Raw genomic sequence first — 21,050 nt, forward strand, 5'->3', positions numbered from 1 at the left:
TCACAAAGCACAAAAAAAAAGCAAAATTAACTATCTGCAAATCTACCAAAAGAATACAGTAATTATGATCTAGACAAGCTCTGACAGAGTTCCCATTAGCAGAAGTGATCTGAGCTGTCTTTTAGCGATGCTCCAAGTTTAAACAAGGCCACAGCCCTTCATAATGTTTTGTTTAATTCATATATTCAAACCTTTACCTTAAAATTTATATTAAAAATTATTATTTTAATTTTAGCACCTCCTGCAAACTGATTTTTCAGGAAAAGTCCTGGTTCCAGAAAGCCTTCCAGGCCTAATTCCTTCAACAGGTCTCACCAGCGGAACCTACAGGAATAGAGGTTTGAGTACTAGGTACTAGATTCCAGTCCCCAGCTAATGTTTAGGGGAACATTTAAGGACCACAGCAAACAACTTGCAAAGCGATGTAAGAACATTTTAGTTCTGAGTATTGAGAAGAAAACTGCAACAAAAACCAGTTTAGTAGGCTAAAGAAAAACCATAAAACTTGCATAATAAACAGCAAGGAAAATGCAAGAAATGCACCTTTGACAGTTCAAAACCAGCTACTGCCACGACTCATCCCACATACTGTGGCACCAACTAGCGGCACATCCCCCTTACAAAAACAACAGAAAGCACATAATCAGTAAAAGTAGTAAATCATCTCAGCCAGTAAGGCAGCATCCCTGTTCCTGTTATTCTTACCATCCAGTAGGTTAGAACTGGATAAAAAAACAACAAAGCATATCACGCTGTAATCCAAGATCATCAAATAGATCTTAAGAGATCCTGCGCTTCACTCAATAAATAACATTATCTAACCATTTCACAGACTTTGCCCAAGTATTTTAAGTGGAAATGCTGCGACAGGTGTTTGCACAAACAGAAGAAAAGTAGGCCGGTCTGGTGGCAATCCCACTATCCTTGGAACAGCCAGAAGCAAACAAGCTTGGGCTTTTTTGTAACTACTGTTACAAAAGCAAACAGTCTCTCAAATTCTAGCCTGAAACTATGCTACTTAACCAGTATCTGGATGCAGATAATTCCTTTAAATATGGTTTGTAGCTAGCAATGAAGATAATTTACATTGTAGGGAAATATACTTTTGCCCCTTTTAGCTTGTAAGTGATTAGTAAAACAATCTGCCCCCAAGCAAATGCATAAATAAGCAAATTGTTCTATATGTATAAATAATGCATGGATGTTTACAATAACTGTACTCCAGATTTCTAATAGAGCAGAAGCACAAAACATACCACATGCAAAGGTGTGAATAGCAAGGCTATCCAGTTGTCTCAAAAGTGCTTAATGCAAACCTGGAACTTTACTTTTTTAAATTTATTTTTAAAGAATCCATTCCATGGCCTATGTTGTCCACATCAGAAGACATGTGGAAACACAGCCAGTAACTCTAAAAAATATCAACAAATATGTAGTGCACTTAAAAAGACTTTTTCTGTGGGAATCTGAACTTAAATACCTTCTTCAGTAAGATGACAACATTTACTTGTCCATCTGTAGAAAAGCAGCCTTTCAATACACCACAATTATTCAGCAGTGGTAATACAATTGGCTGTCTAAAATAATTTTTTACATTAGTTTACGTAACAATATTCATGAATTTACGTGTCTTGCTATTTCTACTTGAATACATTTCACACCAAAAAAGTGATACATCACAGCTCAGCCTAACATAAAAATGCCAGTGCTCGTGTGTCTGTTAAATATTTATTACAGAAAAGATAAAGCCACAGGAATCAAAATGAGTAAATTTGTACATTTACTTTCCAAAGCTATTATATTATGGTCTTCATACAGCTGAACATTTCCTATGTAGATAGTATATCCTAAGAAGGCAGTACCCCATTTAAACTTCACACAGAACAAGCAGTTCTTATGATAGTTCCCAGGCCCATAACTTTGCATTAGACATAGTCAAATGTGAGTATAAATACTAAAAAAAAAATCTGCAGAAAAATGCTATTAATACTTGAGGAATTTTCTGTAGAATCCACAATGCTATTTGGAAATAGCAAGATACCAACTCATGAATGCTTGCTGCTCCTCCCACCCATGAAGGATTTTTCCCAGTTAATACAGAAGCAGATTTCTTGTTTCTAAATTGGAGTACATAGTGAGGCACAGCAGAGCTTCATACTGCATTTCCTGAATGTTTTATGAGACCTGAAAAGAGCTAAGAACCACATTACAACAACAAAACAAGCAGCATTTCATTTTTAACATTTCAAAGATACCCCACTATGAATTTAGGAATAACTGATAAGTATAATGGTTATCAGTGTCTCTTTCACCTGAAGCAAGGATGTATTTTCCATTCACAAACTGATATAACTCTGAATTAGGAAGACTGGGTCTTCTTCCTTTATCCACACTGAATTGTATTCCACTCCAGAAGTACATAGTTAAGCACAATAGTATTTTTACTGCTGCTAGAGTAGTTTGCATTACACCCTGACCCCACATGTAAACAACTTCAAATATGTATTATTTACCAGGACACCAAAAAAAGGCCTCACAATAGAACTTTCACTAGCATAAAAGGTGTCAGAAAACATAAGGAATACATATGGATAAAGAATACACCATTTATCAGTTTTAAGAACAGAACTTACTGGGCAAAGCCCATGTAGCTGCAGACTTTCTTAATATTCCACACACCATAGGAAAGGAAATTGGAAGAGTCCTTTGACTACATCTCTAGTGCAGGTTACGTTATGGATGTAACCAGATTAGAGTCCCGAGAAGTTCAATGGAGAAGTATTATCTAACAGGAAGAGCAGAGAACTGGAAATCAGGTTTTTCAGGTCATGACATATTTGCTGTTCGTCTCCTAGTGCTTCACTTCCTCATCTGCAAACTGGAGAGAATACTTACCAGAGCTGGAGAACATATGAAACAGGAAGACCAAGTTCTGGTTCTAAGTGCCCGAGTTAAAAAGTTATACACCAAGAAACCTAAATTAGGAGCCAGTTGTTTCAGCTTCTTCTTCAACTACTGGAGTTATGCTAGAACAAGAAAACTTGGCACCATGTCAAGGAGTGGACTGGGACATACAGCAAACAGATGTTTCACTCAGAGCACAATATAACAGAAGAAAATGGACCCTTAGAAAAGCTGGTTTGCTAAGTAAACAATAAGTTTATAAAAATCTTTTGTTCCTTAAATGGAAGGAGTCCCTAAGCTACGTGACTGTGGATTTGCATTCACGTGTTACAGGTACGTATATATGCTTAATGCTGGGACAGTTAATTGCTAAATTGCAACTTCACATTACATGAAAATAAGAGAGCAACTGCTGCCTAAATCTTGCTTATTCCTATTCCTTGCACTCGCTCTGTATGTTCCCACCTCAAGCAGTGCAAATATATCCACTTCCTCCTATGAATATTTGTACAATTTGAACAGAATCAAAGCACACTACAACTCTTATTTAGTAGGAAAGGAACCTATTCAGAGCTGCACAGTAACATATTATGAGGCTCAACTCACTCACTTGGCATTGCTTTCTGCAGCTTCCTCCTTTGCTTCCACATCACCCTCACATTTTACAGACTTGTTCTTTTCATCCATCCAGTCAGACACATGCTTAAGGGCACATTCTACTGTTGATACCATGTTCTGGACAGCTTCAAGTTCTTCTGGAGATGGATAAATGGTTGAATGTTTCACCATAACATGGCGGTCATCGTTAGCAAAAGATCGGATAGATCTCTGTTACAGAGTGGGAAAGGAGAGAAAAAAGAACAAAATTATACAATTATCAATAGAAAGACACTACCTGAATGGCAGTCCTCACTGATAGGTGTAAGAAAAGGTTTTATGATGACCATGTATTGCAATCTGGCAGGACTGATTTCTTATCAGAGAGATAAACAGACACCAAAGACTACCATGGAATCAGCATTAAACTGGAAAATGTATAAGGCTTAAGGTGGGGTTTCTTTTTGACACCTAGCATTAGATGCTTAAAAGCCTTTACTGGCCAGTAATACTGGCTGCTAATACTGGCACATCTGGAGCACAATTTATGTTTATGTCCACAGTAGGATGAGATTAATTGTGCTCTGGAGGTACATCCCTTGGGTCCTGGGCAACTCATTTCACTTTCAAACGTCTTTAACTTCCCTTGTTCTTTGACTTGCTTGTTAATTTAGATCAGGTTTTCAAAGTCAGTGAAAGAACACTTAGACCCCAATCTTGCCCAAAGCACCTACATATAAAGGAGATGCAAATTGTGAGTAACAGTACTTACAGAAACACCCTACCCAGCAATACCTGCAGGAACTTAGATCTGAATTTCAGTGACCTTTTCTGACTTGTCTCAAGCTTCAGTAGCTGGATAGCTCAAAGCAAAGGGAAAAGCCTAGGCACCTTGATTCCAAAAGGTAACCACATTTTAAAGTAGGCAAATTCAGAACATAAGTAGCCCAGGATGAAAGCAGAGGGCTGACAAGGATAATATGGAGACAACTCTCTAAATACAACTTTGTATATTCTAGATGCATGGAGTGCAGCTGTCTGTTCTCAATTTCTGTTAGAGACAATGACAACCCCTTTAGAACAAAGCAAGTAAATAGCCACTCCTCTGTCGTTTTGTTGCTGCTGCAGACGAAGTCTTAGACACTACATATTACTAAATGCAGCGTAGCAAACTGCATTGGGATTTACAAAGGTGTGAACGAAAACGAGGATAGGGATAAGCTGGCAAGGAATGCAAAAATAATTTCTTAAAAATGTGATGAGTTTGTAGTGAAACTTCAAGACCTGAGTAATACTGCTGAAGGAGGTAAACACATCAACTGGTTAAATAACTTGTGCCAAGAGGTTACAGTTTGCTACAGTCTATCCAATTGAAACTTAGATGATATAAACAGTGACCTGGACCAGCTGCACAGCACAGATCTCCAGCAAGTACACCTCTGAACATTCTCTAAACACATGCCAGTCACTACTGAAAGCCCCCTGGAACTTAGAATCATCAACCAGAACTTTGTCCTCCTACACACTAAACACTGCAAATGCTTTAGTTTTTAACCCCTAGTTTGTAGGTTTGTTAACAGCATGTACTCTGTAATAGCACACATTTTTCAGGTCATAGAAAATCATACAACTGCTCAGGTTGGAAAAGACCTTGAAGATCATCAAGTCCAAGCACAAGACGGGCCTGTGAAGGATGTGGAAGCCTTTTGGGTCTAGTACTTGTTAATCAACAGGTCATGGCTTCCTAGGTTATTACATTCAAAGGTCAGCACTACAATTACTTCCTTAACTTCTTCATGCCTACCCACGACGACAGTTCAAGTAGTAAAAAGTCATCAGCAATGAGTCTGGTGTTACTCCTTTTCACTGATTGCAAAAATATTTCCAGAAGGTTCCTCTTGAGGTTAATCTGCAGCTTGGGTATACAAAGAAGCTACAGTTCCGCAGTGAAAATTGACAAGCTGGATTTATTGATTCATCCCTACCATCTCAAATATCATGAAATATCAATCAGGAAAAACAGTCAAACAACAACCAACTATTAACTCAGATATGAAGACTTTTCTGTTCTTTTTCTAATAGATAAGCACTGGCAAGATCAATTATTCATTACAATTTAGGCCAAAAATAATAGCAAAAGATGAGTTTATATTGACAACTCTGCTGTGTCAAGTGTTCTTCCTCCTTTTGTGCCCTATAACAGGTAAAAATCTTGTCTTGGGTCATATATATGTGTAAATAGTTACTTAAATATAAACATACATTCTGGCTATCATCAACCACAGCTATACAAGTGTTAGAGAACCGTATTTAACATTTACTACATTTATTCTCATTTCCTTTCTCTCAGCAATAACGCTTAAGAAGACTTACAATCTATCAGCATGCTTAAACTGCTCTCCACAGTATTTTTCAGAACTGGGTAGGTTTACTGTCCTTTTGTGAACACATCTTCAGAATCTTACCATCACAGTCCTTCACATTTATACAGCTTGAAAAGTTAATCATCTCTGATGTTCCCAATTTGGGAGCAGCACCAGGTTGACTAGAAATGACTCCTTTTTTAGTTAAATACACTTGGTGCATATCCTTTACTTACATCTCATCTATGTTTTTAATGAAAAGTACATAGGACCACATGCATTCAGCTTTTCATACACGGGTACAAAAATATGAATAATTTCACACTTGCTTTTGTGAGCAAGGAGTGGAAGGGGAATAGCAGCATTCAGTTATGCAATCTGCAAGTTCAAGGTCACTCACACTATTTGCTACAGCTTGCTAATGCTAGTTTTATTAGAAAAACTTAGGAGCGTCCCTTTCATTCACATTTAATAATTCATGTAACACAACTCTCTGGTTTGAAATGGCTGATAAAATATCAAACCTCGTCTGCTTTGCTCAAAGTATGCACTACTGTCTCCAATTTAGTGCAAGGTCAGAATATCTCCTTGCTTGTTTCATCAGATCCCATGCAAGACCATCAGATAATATTATTAATGTGACCCTATGAAAGACAGGGATACCTACCATGATTTGTTACTGTTTCAGCTCTCTCTTTCTCCTTTTCCCTCCTCCTTGCTGTCTTTGCTAAGAGCTGTTTTGCTTGACAGAACTTCTTCATAAGCCTCTCAGTCCCTTGACAGATCAGGAGTTCATAGAGCTAAGATGCTGTAAGACTTACTTTTTGTAAATCACCTGCAAAAAGGAAAGAAAAAAGAGAGAAAAACAACTTGAAACCAGAAGAAACATGTTAATTCCAATAAGTGCTCAATGCAGAACACTAAGTCAAACCACTGACTAAAGCAAGCTGGCTTCACAGTAGAGAAGCGCTACCAAATCATTCTTCCCAGAACAATAGCAGATGTCACTACAGGAATCAACTTCATGTGATGTGCCCACACGTATGTAACTGCTTTCCCATGCCAGTCAGAGCTTCTCTCAGTGCACTGTCAGCCAACTGGCAATCTACATTTCTGATGCGAGGAAAATCGGAAATCCAAAGTCTCAAATACATTCCATATGAAACCAGTTCGAAAAGATAGCTATTGTTAACACTAATTTAATCATTAAAAAGTAATTAGCAGCTGAAATCCTCTGTGCAGCCTTTGATTCTGAATGTGCCAGCTGCTGTACTTCAGGTGGCAATAACTAATTTCTTATTAAAAAAAAGAGATGTACATTATAATAAACTGAAGACATGAGAATTGTGATCACGTTTCGCTGAAATCATTCATGCTGCTTTTTCTGCCCTTGCACTGCTTTTTGCAGTACATAACAGCTAAAAAAGCTTCTAGAGCAGCCCTCTTGTACTAAACTAGGAGAATGACAGAGCAGGTAGTGCTAGAGAGAAAAGTATAAGCTTACTGCATAGTTCTTGGAACTAGTTCTTGGAGAAAGCTCCTGTTTTCCTTTCATTGTATATATTGTTGCATCAGCTTTCTGGCAACATTCTGAAGTAACTGGAAGACCCAGTCAAAACTTCTGCAGGTTGACACACATACACACATACACAAAATATTTTCCTTTTCTCCTGTATGTCAGTCTTTACTTCTCCAGCAGTATGTTGCATGTTGCCTGTCAAAAAATCCTGATGGTTTTGGAGATTAAAAGCAAGTTTGGCAGCAGCACAGGGACAGGTGAGATGATGCTCATACTAAAAATAGCTGGGAAAAGCAAGCTAATGAAAGCCCTGAAGGACCTCTTTTCTTATCACAAAGGCTATGTATTGTACCAAGTTACCTTAACACTACCATATTGCTTCCCAGAAGTGATCAAATAAGACATTCTTTAAGGGACCAGATTCCTACCTTAGGTGATCTTGAGAGGCAAGCAGGGACAGCTGGAAGCACAAGCAAGCACCAACATTACTGCTTCAGCACGACTTAGTACATGAGCTAGTCATAAGCTCATTCAAACTTAATAGCTTTTCACCATCTCTAGAACCAGACTCTTTATGAGGTATTTTTACTTAGCTTTTTCTATAATAGTCATAATAATAATAATAATAGTAATTAATATGCTTTAGAGTCAGCAGATGGCAAGCTTATCAGACATGTTTCTAGATCATCTCTTTCAAATTAGATGGATTCAGTTTGAAGAGAGAACCACCTTCACATAATCCTTCTTCCTGTGACTCCAGCACTTCACATTTTCAGTTTGCTCTCTTCTTTGTAATTTGGCAGATCAAAGCAGAAGACACTGGAATGTGTTGCTGACTTTAGCATGTACCCAGCACGACATCTCCAGACTCCAAGCAACACCCCAGCCTGGACTCCCTCCTAAGTCTACTGCAAGCTGTTGCTTATCAGCTTATACAGTATATTGAAAGCAGATGGACAAAGATAGCTGGCTGAGCAAATTCTGGTGCTTCAGAAAAACTGCAAGCAGACTGTTGTCTAGAGGGCAAACCTGCAATCTACCTCACAGGTTCTGAAAACAGCCATACCCCAGGGTGCAATTGTAGATATATTCAGTGCTTTTCAGTGTTCTTTGAAAATACAGAGCAGCTGTGAAACATTCATTTTCAGTCTATAATTTAGACAGTTGAAGCAAAATCACCAAAACCTCTCAGAAGTCTGCTTTAAAAGAGTCGTAATCATCATATCTTAAAAGAGGTTCAAGTTTCAGCAACATGCAATAGATCTGGACGAAGATATTTATGAGTTTGATTCTACCTGCCCTTTCTCTCATCCATGAGTGGCTGAGGTCTGAGCACACATAGTTGAATTACAGAGGGACTTATATTGCTACCAGTACTTTTATCATAATAACTTGAAGTTTAAAAAAACTTCCTGAGTGATGAGCTGGAGCTAACATACCTGCAAGTCATGCTAATTAACATTCTAAGAATATTTCAGAGAAACACGCACAAGAATGAAATGAAAACCAAATATAGTTCAAACTTTAAGAGAAAATTTTCAATAAAAGCACTAAATAGGACGTTTGCTACAAAAATACAGATGCAATATAGAGAACAAAATATGTTTGAAAACATGCAGAATTAAGGAAAACTAAAAAAAATCATTTTATTTCTAGATTACAGCAGGATACTTGTCCCTGTGTGCTCATGGAAATAACAGCTGAAGTCCAGACTAAAGGTACAGTAATATTCTGTGTGGTTGCCCTATGCAAGGGTTTCCACCTACACTTGTAACAAAACTCTAGAAAAAGCTACCAGCAATAACAAGACTGTGGTGAGCTTGAGAAAGTCACTTTACCTCTGTATCACGTAAAGTGTAAAAAAAAGGGCCAATACTTGCTGTCTCCCAACCATGCTATGGAACAGTCGAGCAGAGCCTGCAGTGTGGTTTAATGTCACTGGGGATTTGACACAGTAGAAATGTTATTGAAACACCATGACAGTCTAACAGTGTTTCCATTAAACATCCCATCCTTCACAGAGGAAGTTTATGCTTTGGTGCAAGACAAACAAGGAAAAGAATTTCAGATGAGGCCTTTGTAGTAGGGCATATTCCTGCATCTGGCACTTCTGTTCCCAAGAGAGACATTTAAACAGCCAGAAATAATGAATATGCTTATGTACCTTCAGGTGCTTGGGAACAGCACAGAGAAAAGCAGGAGAAACAGGTACTTGCCTTCCTTAAGGAGAGTGTTATAACATCCAAACCTGAGAGCTGTAACCTTCTAGAATGCAGAACTACTCTGGTGTTTTGAGAGCCTCTCACAGCACACAGCAGTACTTGAACAGAAGCGCTGCAGAAATGGCTTAACAGAGGAGGAAACTGGGGTCACTGTGCTCCATGTTCTCACTTCAGTGTGCTGCTGTTAAAGGCACAGATGCCATGCCATTTATTACAGTGTAGAAACTGGTCTTGAATGTTACAGCAAAAGGCACAGGCCAGAAATATTTATCTGAAGGAAAAATAACCTCCACCCTCATTATCTACCCTTACACCAACATCTGCTCACAAGAGCTCCGTTTACAGCATACATACACCACCCTGATATCCTCTGAGTTGTTAACAGAGTAGCAAGGACAACTACAGTTGCTGATAGCAAATGAGCGAACATCTAACAGCCTGAGGTGCGTCAGACAATAACAAAAAATAACTCAAATTTGCACAGAACAGGTAAGAAAAAGTGGGATTTGTATCATTTTTTGATACTTTCAAAAAATCATAATAAGAGGACTGTAGCTTTAAATTGCAACTTTGTTTTAACTTCTGCTTTGCATCTAGGAGACAGGTAATTTTCCGTCACACCGTATATAGTGCTGCTGAAAATATGCTGGTTTTTTCTGTAGTATAATTTTATTGCTGGCCTCCTGCCAAGAGTCTTTCTGGCAGCATCTCCCACAGTTGGAAACTGTGTATCTGGGTCAGAAAAGACAAGTTGCTTTTCAGAACAGCTCAATACATTTGGCAGAGATGCTGATATTATAATTGAACTCTTTCAGCAACTCTTTTTGTGATGTACGCAGACATCAAACAAAACAAGATCTGCAAAGTTGATTAGTGTCAGAATAACTGACAGCGAAATAGCAAAATAGTTTTCTCTCATGTTAAAAGTATCAACAAACCAGTAGATACAGATAAGAAATACAATTCAAAAGGATCCTGTGAGGAGCGTAGGGCAGAGAAACCTGCAGAGTACCTTTGTGCAGATGTTTGCTGTTTTAAATGCAAATTCCCTGTGTGCTGTACAGAACTGGTTTCCTCATTCTCCATCACCATAAAAGAGAAACTCTTGCCAATTGCAACCAAAAAGCAGTCTGTAAAGAAATGCAACCATAACACTGGGATATGTATTTACTAAAACTCAGATTGCTCGCAACAACATTCTCAGCATCCATCCAGTTTCACCTGGCGACTGTACATCCACACGAGTTTTATTGTTTTCAAAGTTCCTGGCAAAGTTGCATCTGGCTTAGCCTTTAGTCTGCAATTTTCCAGCCAGATAGAAAATTATAAAGCAACACTACAGCTGAGAGCTGGAAAGGTACTTCCTCTGACATTCCTACCCTCCATACAATAAATACTGACTGGGTATCACTCCTGCTTGTTTGGTTCTTACAAAAGTTTGACAAGAGGCTCCCATGCTCACATTTCTTCTGAGTAGGTAGCACCAGCACCCCACATTTATGGTTGCCAGAGACAGGTTAGGCACTCATTTGATAAACAGAATAGAAGAATCATCCAAGTCATTCTTCCTGGGAGAACTTCTGGCTCTTAAATAACAAATTGACACATGAACACAAAGTACAATGAACTTAATTAACATTCAACCTGTCAGTAACATCCAGAACAGAACTTTCTGTAAAACAGCACTATAAGAATATATACACATACATAAATAACAGAGGGAGAACTTCTTGGCACAGTCTTAAAAAAAAAAAACAACACAAAAAAACCCCGCAATTACATACTACATAAATAAATAATAGCAAAGTATTCATCTTCAGACTAGACAGAAACCATGACTAGACTCTCCATGTCTGAAACGTTTAACTGATTTCCAGCTTCCAGCACCTAACACGTGCATTCCTGCTCTTCTTGCTAAACGGGACACTGGAAACCTGGAGCTACTTTGCAGTACAGACCTGTTGGTGAAGCAGTCATAATTTGACATCAACATTCAAAAAAAAAAGTCACAATAATTTCAAAACAGACTGCATTCATTTACAGTTGAAGAATTAACTAAATTAATAAAAAGGATTACATTACACTAAAAAGACTTCATCTGTCAGTTTTCCCAGAGACAGATATGAATTGAGCAAATTTCTAGATCTAGGTCTGAAATGATATCAAATTCTCCAAAACAGAACCACTTGTTCTACCTTCTCAAGTACACGGTGCAGTTTGGTACCATGCTGGGCTTCCTACTGCCTAAGCCATGCCTTGCTCTCTGATCTCAATACCACAGTTCTGTAGACCTTCAAACTCTTTGACATTTTCCATCCCCATATCATTTCTGTCCACATCCTTACCTATGTGTTTTTCTTTGCTCCAGAACCATAGTGGGAAGCAGTCACAGTGAAGGAGAGGATAAGAACTGGGACATTCTTTCCCCAGCATCCTTCAACTTAACTCAAAAAGCTGCAGTGTCCCAGTTTCCTTCCTGCTATGATTCATATCCCATTGACCGCAGGCTAGCCTAAGCTACAAATTTTGTTCCTCTCAAGACAAAACCACCTAATCATCATAGGAAACACCTATGCAGTTTGGATTCCTAGAAGACAGTCTCTGCAGGTACCATTTAGCACATAGGCTTACTGCAGTGAAGTATCACTAGACACTTCGTGGGCACTCCAAAAGGTCAGTTTCGTGTCACCACTCACCAACACAGAAGAAAATGTTTCTAAAATTCTCATGTAAAAGAGGAAGACCTTTTTCCTTCAACGTATCAGGATCAGCCTCTCCCCTAGAATTTCTTCCTTGATGTCCCCAGTGGCAACACATGAAGAACCTGGCATTTCCAATATTGCAAATTCACACTGGATGGCATGCACATCAGCCAGTTTAAACATTCATGACTCTCCACTTAAGTGCATTTTTTGATATGTCAGTCTTGCTGCCTCACTGATTTTTCTTTTTTTTTTCAAGAGAGAAGATTCACAAGGATTTGGAAGAGACGACTATTAGTGTCTGCAAGTGCTGTGCAAAGAGCTCTTCTGTTCTCTGCCAATACACATCTACCATCAGAGTTGACCACTTTCTAGTTCCACTCTGATGACCAAACGAGATTTTGTTTTCAGTTTCTGCCATCATTGGCATTTCCCGAGTTGAGAACTGAATTCCTTAACTGCTTATTTATAACAGAATATCAAAGTTTTATATACTGAAATATCTGTAGCATCATCCTCTAGTTTTCTAAAGAAACACAGCTAAGTAACTAATCTTGAACTTGAGAAGCTACATTAAATCCAAATAAAGCATATTTTCTGGGGAAAAACAAACAAACCCCAAGGAGTTATCAGCATAAATACACCAACCTCACCTGGCTGTCATTTTAAGGACACAAGCACAACTTTGTTGCTTTGGTTCACTTCCCTTAAATTTCATGAAGTGCTACGAATTTGTTTAATCTCTCTTCACAGCTAACGATACCATCTCTAATGTACCACTTTACTGAGAACAGCATAAAATATACCAGTGGTTCTTCAATCTGTGTCATTCACCACTGTTTCCTCTCCATCATGTAATTACCGTCTCAGTTTGCTCTCTCAACATAAAGCAATACATGTCTAAACAACAAAATAGAAGGCTATGGTGAACACCAATGTCTTGTAGGCAACCTGCCTGCCACAAGCCAAAGGCACCAGCGTTTCAGTAAATGTGTGGAGGTCAGTAAGATGTCATCCAGGTTAGGAAGCACAGGTGCATGACAGCAAGCTGTTGCAACTCCAGTGTAAAAGAGGGTGTGTACCCACTTTTCATCCAAAGGCAACAAATAAACCACGGAATCAACAGCAGCATTCAAAGTGCTCTTGGCTTTGCAGGGAGATTGATTTACAGCAACCACCACCAACTCACTTTCTGCCCAAAGCTCCCTCCATACACTGTAGTTGCTAGAAGTAACACTTGAAATTGCAGTCAGGGGAAGGACTGGTGAAAAACAGTTTGTTTATTTGGGGCCATTAACTGTATTTTGCAACTAGACGTTTCAGTTTCCCCTGATCACAGGAAACCTGCTATTCCTGAAAGCAATAGTGAAGGGATTTCTGGTTTTATTTTTTTAAAGAAGGCATGCTGGGAAAGCTACAGTGTGTCAGGGTAGGAGTGCACAGTTCAAACTGCAGGGCACAGGATCAAAACCAGAATAAAAAACAGCTACTTTATAAACTAACAGCATTACTGCTAAGCTGGGAAGCAATACATGTGACCTTTCATCTATCAGTCAGAATTTCTGATGCAGCTGCATCACATGACAGCCTTACTGGTTTTCTTACCTGCTTAGCCATCTGTATAAATCTGTGCCCATGTCACAGCATCATCATTATTAAAGGATATGGCAAAGAGAACAAGAACCAGAGAGAAGCAAACACTGAACTCTAATCTTGAGAGCACAAAAAGCCTTCTCAGTCTTTACAGTCAAAAACCATATTTTAGTGCTAAAAGAATTTCAGGTTCTCACATTGTCTAAATAGCTTCTTCCACCTATGCAGAACCTCAGTGAAAGAACAGTGAGTGCCTGGAATTCAGTGGACAAACACTACCAGACAGTTTCATGCTTTACTGAGACAAAATCTGTGAGTTAAATTTAGACTGATGACTTCTGCAGGCACTCAGATGTTTCTGCTTTAAGTTTTCTAGAAATTGCAAATTAGAACTTGGCAGACTTTAAATTGACCCAGCATGTTTCTTCTGGAATCCAAATCATATTCTGTGCTATTACTCTGCAAAACTGTTAAGAAAAAAAATCATGCTTTTCAACACATGGTTTCAGACAACTGACAGAGACATTTCATTTATTTTTGTGCCGAGAAAAAAAATCACAGGTACAGTGGTTTTTCTTCTTCAAAAGTCACTACGAAAATTAATAGAGGAATCAAAGTTAGCTCCATGGCAGCATAAGCACAGTTTGCTGAATAACACTACTTACGTAACTATATTAATTCAAATATGGTTATGGTAATTTTTTTTCCATTTACCATGGGAAAAATACATTGCACTTGGAGACTCTGATCTCATTCTTAAATACCAGAACTAGATACTTAGCAGAGCATGCAGGTGTCACCAAGCTGTTTTGTGGATGCAGCTGGCAATCCTTGCAAATTTATTTGCAATCTTTGAATGGCAGCAGAGACGCTGTGTTTTGTTTGTTTGTTTTTTGCAATACCATGAACAGTTGATTGAATGAAAAAGCTCAGAGGTTACAAACTAAAGAAATATAGGTCGTTACTTCTCCATCTACTGGTAAACAGACAGAACTACCCAATGCCCCACTGCTAACCTATAGGATACTGTAATACTCAGGTCAATTTAACAGCAAAGACTAAAATGTAGTAAGTTCTTCCCTTTCGTTTGCAGTATGAAGTTTCAGTGTGCTTTTACCACAGAGAGCAAAACCTATCAGACTGAGCTGTACACACAAGAGTTTCACAGCACTTTCATACATAACATAAACAGTACTTTTCTAATCCCTACAATAGGAATAAATTTGATAGTTTCCATTTAGAAGAGACTCCATCCACCAAAGTCTAAAGTGAATTTCTTAATATCATTGTAAATCTATGGTAAGACTTGGAAAATAAATTAATTTGCCATTTACCATACACATTAAGTTGCAGAATATGCCACCACCCTCACCCCTCAGCTTTTACTTAAACCTTTTTAGTTTAATTTTAACAGACTGCTGCTGGCTGCTTTTGCTATTCCATTTCTTCTTCATAGGACCAGAGCCATCCTTCAAAGGCCAACTTGGCAAAAGGTCGCAGTAAATGCTTGACAACAATTACCTGTAGATTCATGAGATTCATATTAGCAATTCTGTATGAGTATGGTGAGATTAAACTCAAGAATCTAATTCAGAATGCGTCCTATTTTCAGACATTAGATTTTTTTAACCACTACTCTTTGGAAAGTCAGACGGACATGGACTCAGAGACCTCATGTCTTTTGAAAACAAGCACAGTGGAGTCCTCCTTTGTTAGTCAGCACAAGGCATGGAGTCTGTTCTCAGGAAGAACAGAAGCCAGCGAAATGAGAACATTTCGGGACACTGGTAAGGGACCTGTGCCATTCTGGAAGGTGAGGAGAAGCCACACAGCCCCACTGTGCAAAAGCAGTCCACTCCTTAGCATTGAGCTTCTTTCTCTGGGAACCAAGTTCTAGCATATTGTTTTGGCTTTGAATGTTGAATTTCAGGCGTACTCCACAATTTGGAGTCCAAGTCAGTATTAACATTAGACACAAGCTGCAGAGAAACTCCTTGTTATTTAAGAGCCATTGTCCTGCTTTCTCACAGATACTGAGCTCCAGAAGATGTCCCCTGATAACTGCAAATACGTAGAACTTTTCCCAGTTCTAGGGAGTTTAACTCTTAGATTTTCAGTTATTGCTTATAAATGCTGCTTCTTCTGAGAATGGACAAACATTTATGGCTTCACTGCATAAGCCCTCCAAAAATAACTTGAAAGTCAGTAGTTAAAACCTATCAGTGTATCATGTTTATTTCTCAGATCTGTTACCAGCTCCTAACATAGAAACTCTGCCAAAGATGAAACTTCTAAGAATTTTTTCACTATTGACTCCTGCTCTCAAAGGCTCTCCAAATTCCTCTTCCAGCACCACTGCTGGGAAAAGGAGGGGAAAAAAACAACTGCTGCTTTTTATTTTTTTTTTAATTACTGGCCTGTTTTTGTCACCTGGAAAAACCACATGTGAAGGTGATGCACTGACAGGCAACTGCTTTTCAACACATGGAAGCATTTGGCCATTGAATTTTTTCTTCAATGGTTTCTTCAAGATTCTGATGCCAATTTACATTCAAAATAGCAATAGATGACATACCAGTATCACCTGGTAGGATAGTCCCCTATTCCAGGGGCATGGGTGAGGAGATTTTTGAGCTCACAGCACCATATCTCAATGCAGTTTTTCTTTACCAAAAGTGTTATATCCTCTCCCTTAAGTGTCCCTTATCTGGGATAGAAAATAGAGTGAGAAAAAAATGATGCATGCATTTAAAGACCAAGAGACATACTGAGACCTACTAGACAAGAAAAAAATGTAGCTTCTCAAAAGGCATTCAGGCACTATAGGTTAACTCAAAACAATCCCAAACAACTAATTGGCAGGCTACATTCCAGAACAAAATTGCGAGCATGTTTGCACTGGGTCTTGCTGGGAGACACTTTTCTGCCATGAACCGCTGGGTGGTTTTATCAAGTTTTTTTTTCCCCTCTTACAAAGATTCACTGAAAACTCAGCATGCAGGAGGTAAAACAAGAGGTTAATCAAGATAAATGACATAGAAGTTGGATAGTTGCCTCTTTCAGAACAATAAAGCAATCATGTCCCATAGATATAAATAATTGTTCTAAAAACTCCAATCTGCACAATTGCAAAACCACCAACTACTCAGTTGGGAAAGAGTGATTGAAAGTAGCTTATTAATGACCAGTTAATTGCAGAAGGAATAAACACTTTTTCAAGAAGTGCATTATTGAGATAATAGAGACATGGTATACAATGTCAGGTTTTACCCCATCACCAGACCCACTGCTACCAGTGCCAGAACAGTGACAGCTGGTTCACCGTGAAGCATCCACAATTTGACAGAAACAATGCAGAACTGTCAAACCTCACTAATGAACTTATATGCAGAGTTCAGAGTGTACCACTGTAGGTTTTCTCTCCTGTCCTGCAGAGAAACAGAGTCCTCCACGAGCTTTTCTCTCTTCTCCCCACATAGCAGGCTGTACAGCTGCCCTGTTCCACCGCTGCTCTGCTGAGTATCTGCAAGCTGCTCCTGTGCTGCAGTGCTGGACAGCCACAGCCCAGCAGGGGAAGCGGTTTGGAGCTCCTGCAGCTCACAGGAGGAGCACAGCAGGCAGCCTGGCCCCACCAGCCAGCTCTGCCCCACATTCTGCCTCCCCATCCTCCAGCCTCCCATTCTTTACACATGAGGATGACAGCGAGCTTTTGCAACCACATGACAGTCTTAAGAGAGATTTTTCTTTCCCAACAGGAGTAGCCAAAAAGCACTTTTAAAAAATCTTTTCCACACCACCAACCTTCTCTTTAAACGCTTCTGTGAAAGAACACTACAGTCCTTTCACAGCATAAAGGATGACAGTTTTCTGATCTTCTCCAAAATTCTGAAGTATGAAGAAAACTTAGGACTACATTCTGTGGACAATATGCATGCAGTCAACCAACTACACACACACAGGTTTTACAGGAAATATTCTGAGCTTTGTAAACACGAGGAACACAAATGGAAACAGAACAAGGAAAAGAAAAGAGGGGAAGTACAACAAATCCCTGCACTCCTCAGCTCTCCGCCAAAATTCAGTCTTCTGTGTACTGAGCATGAGACTTGCTAGTGTGTGTACTGTGCAGTGAGGGTAAAGAGACTCATTGAGACACAGCACACCTGCTAAAATTGGCAGTAAAATCAGTCAACTCCTGCAAATCAGTAGTGCCCAGTGCGAACAGAAAGCAAGTCTTCATTTCTCTGGCACAAGATTATGGCAAGTACCACATACAGATCAAACATTTATGAACAAAAGTAAAGAACCTAGTCAAGGCATTTACATTAAAATAAAGATTACATTTCACTGTGTGGGAAAAAAACAATCAGTAAGTGTACCAGAGTCCTAAGCTCAGATGAGCTCTCCTGAAGCAGTTCTTCCTAGGAAAAACTGCATGGAGACAGCCTGAGCCAACTACACCCACTGCAGAAGCACCAGGATGATATTCAGGCATTGCAATAACTGCTACAGCATCCACAGTAAAAGGATACACGAAATAAGGAGTGAACTTTTGACAGTTCCATCTGGACTTCACCCACCTACAGGCAACTCATTGATCCAAAGCAACTCACCTCTGTATTTGAGTGTTTCTACTCCGAATCCTTCCCTGCCTTAACATTCTTTCAGTACACATGCTCTCCACCAAATCACTAAACTTGACAGAGTCAGAGAAAGTTTTGTAGACATAATGCTGGAAGGATGACCAACATCATCCTGTAAGGAAGAGACCAGTGGCACCTTTGCACGGTACTGCTGCAACTTCTCACCAAGGATGGAATGCTGTTATGACAATGCTGTGTTTGTGCTGCATTACTAAAAGCACATTTGGAAACATCTCAACAGAAACCACAACAGAGGTATGTTACTACCCAGCTACACAGAAAAAGATTCATTTGTAACATGCAGTCAGTTTAACAATTGCAGATTCCACATTAAAGAGCACAAAATGTTCCACCTCTGCACTAGTTAAGTTTGACTAAGAACTGCAACTCACTGAGTAACGATCAAAGCAGGCTGCACCGTTCCCCTTTTAGGAATCTCCTTTAGTAAGTCACAATTCCTCAACAGCTGTAGCTTTATCAGTAGGTCTGTTCAAGCCCTCTCTGCAAGTTTTCTCAGCTCTGCTATCCTATTTTCTTTCTCGCTGAAACTGAACATGAAGCTCAGGCTCCAGATCCATAGCAAGAAATTAAGCAACAGAACTTTGTTCATTTGTTTTTGAAAGAACCAGGAGGTCTCCAATTTCAGGTACTTCAGTGTTCTGGTTCAGGTGGAAACAACATAACGTGGTCAAAATTTAGGAGCATTCAGTTTTTAATCAGAGACCTGCTCAAGATGCACACTGCCTTTTACTGTAATTCCTCAAATAGTGTCATCACTATTTAGATAGCAACAGATTCTTTTCTCTAAAACACATAGTACTGTGAAATTTAAAATGGAACAGTATCACACTGATTAGCTGTTACAGCATAAGCATGCAAAGAATTGTTCTAAATCAAATTTATTCCTTAGCTGGATAGTTTTGAAAGGAACAGTCCAGTGCCAGTCAGTCATCTTTAAGTACGAAAAAATATAAAATGTATTTAGAAGCTACAGTGTCAGGATTCACACAATTTACTAGGACTAAAAATTCTACCAAACTTTTTAAATTTGGTTGAAATACTCGAGTTACAAGAGGTTCTTATGCACTTTCAAGGTGGGAGTAGTGATTCTTTTCTCTTACACAAATTTAGACAACTGTGTTCTCTTTTCAGCCTCCTGGCCATCTGTAGAGATAGGGAGGTGTGTGCAGATGTGGGCTCAGAGCAGAATGAGCTACTTGTCTCAGCTCGTATTTTTGGCAGCCACCAATTTCACCCTCACCCACCAGAAGCAGAGCAGTTATCAGCCTTGTCTTCAATCCCTTTTCTGAGTATTTGCCTTTCTTCCTGGCTTTGCTAGAACACTTGTCACCATATCTGCCCCAGTACAATAATCAGTGGCTTTAAACTAACAGTTTTTGTGATGGAAACATTTCAGGTCTTTAAAGAGGGAAAAGACTGAGATTGAAAGTGGAAGAGGAGTAGATGTCCAAGTTCTCTAAGTTCATACCATATACATTTGACAAATAACTCTAGAAGATATCAGAGATTACATCTGAAATCTCATTTCTCTATCTAATGATGTTCTAACTCTTCATAGGGCAATCACGATGAGCTCAACTTCCTTTGCTTTAGTTAGGATCCAGCCCCAACAGGGACTTAGGCAGGACTTCAGTCTATATCAATTAAAGAAAAACTGGAGGAAACTTCCATTCTCACTGCACTTGTTTTTCAGGAAAGGAATCGGGGCCATTGAAATTTCTTCTCTCAGTTCATTTCAAGGTGCAGAGTTGAGCAACTGACACTCACCTACAGTATTTCTAACTTTAATTAACAGGAGACCCCTACCAGGCATACTTCTCATGCCTTTATACAAAAAGCCAAGAAGCCATAGAATCATATATCATGTGCTGGAATAAAGATACCACATAAAAGTTTCTAAAGCTTTATCCATTTCAACAATGACAACTAAATTCAGTGGGGTGCTTCACGCTGCCTGGTATCCAGTGCCCTACAACAAATAGCAACATTTTTCATGTCTCCTCCAAGATCATCTCTGTGACTCAACAAAATCCAGTGCTACAGATCCATTCCCCTAAAAAAAATAGTAATTCATGGTATTGTTGCCAGTAGGATAAATCACTTCCTAGTGAAGTCTCACCAGACAAGATCAGCAGCATTGCGTGCCCATGAAGATCCAGATCCCAAGCCTCAAGTCTCCTCATCTTCTGTGACTGTTTAGCTAAAGCTCATTTCTAGAAACAGGCAATACTTGTTCCCAAACCAGCTCCACATAGCTTCATGCTCACTTGTAGTCCCTTAATGCTTTTCCAGGAAGGCAGACACTGCCAGCTGAGAACTATGATTAGGGGAAGACTCTGTTTAGGGTTATAGACAACTGAATTAACAGTGGCTTGAGAGAAACATTTCCATGTGTAACATCGTATTTGTACCTCAGAGGATACTTAAGGACACCTCAGGGCCCAACGCTTTAAACACTGCACTAATACTCAGATTTGCTGTGCTAC

General features: G+C 39.1%; 1 protein-coding gene and 1 long non-coding RNA gene across 22 annotated transcripts in view; one reads left to right on the plus strand and one right to left on the minus strand.

Moving 5' to 3' along the window:
• LOC149915469 (uncharacterized) overlaps positions 1–15,642 on the plus strand; it is a 61,135-nt gene extending 45,493 nt beyond the window's left edge. For 7 of the 12 annotated variants that reach the window (XR_016458968.1, XR_016458963.1, XR_016458965.1 and 4 more), the window contains 3 exons: positions 2,856–3,237; positions 8,187–9,101; positions 12,567–15,642. This is a non-coding gene — a long non-coding RNA (uncharacterized LOC149915469). Of the gene's footprint in view, positions 1–2,855; positions 3,238–8,186; positions 10,260–11,973 lie in introns of those variants that run through there. The other 5 variants (XR_016458969.1, XR_016458967.1, XR_016458974.1 and 2 more) reach the window with 5 other exon arrangements.
• STRBP (spermatid perinuclear RNA binding protein) overlaps positions 1–21,050 on the minus strand; it is a 63,534-nt gene that overhangs the window by 37,193 nt on the left and 5,291 nt on the right. For 9 of the 10 annotated variants that reach the window (XM_090121582.1, XM_090121579.1, XM_090121583.1 and 6 more), the window contains exons 2-3: positions 6,532–6,699; positions 3,515–3,732 (exon numbers count right to left, since the gene is read on the minus strand). In XM_090121582.1, coding sequence (XP_089977708.1) covers positions 3,515–3,732; positions 6,532–6,534 — 221 coding nt within the window. In that variant the 5' untranslated portion in view covers positions 6,535–6,699. Of the gene's footprint in view, positions 1–543; positions 617–3,514; positions 3,733–6,531; positions 6,700–21,050 lie in introns of those variants that run through there. The other variant, XM_031601965.2, reaches the window with a different exon arrangement.

The sequence above is a fragment of the Phasianus colchicus genome, chromosome 19 (assembly GCF_987193195.1).
Source record: "Phasianus colchicus chromosome 19, bPhaCol1.hap1.1, whole genome shotgun sequence".
In the NCBI taxonomy this organism is placed as follows: domain Eukaryota; kingdom Metazoa; phylum Chordata; class Aves; order Galliformes; family Phasianidae; genus Phasianus; species Phasianus colchicus.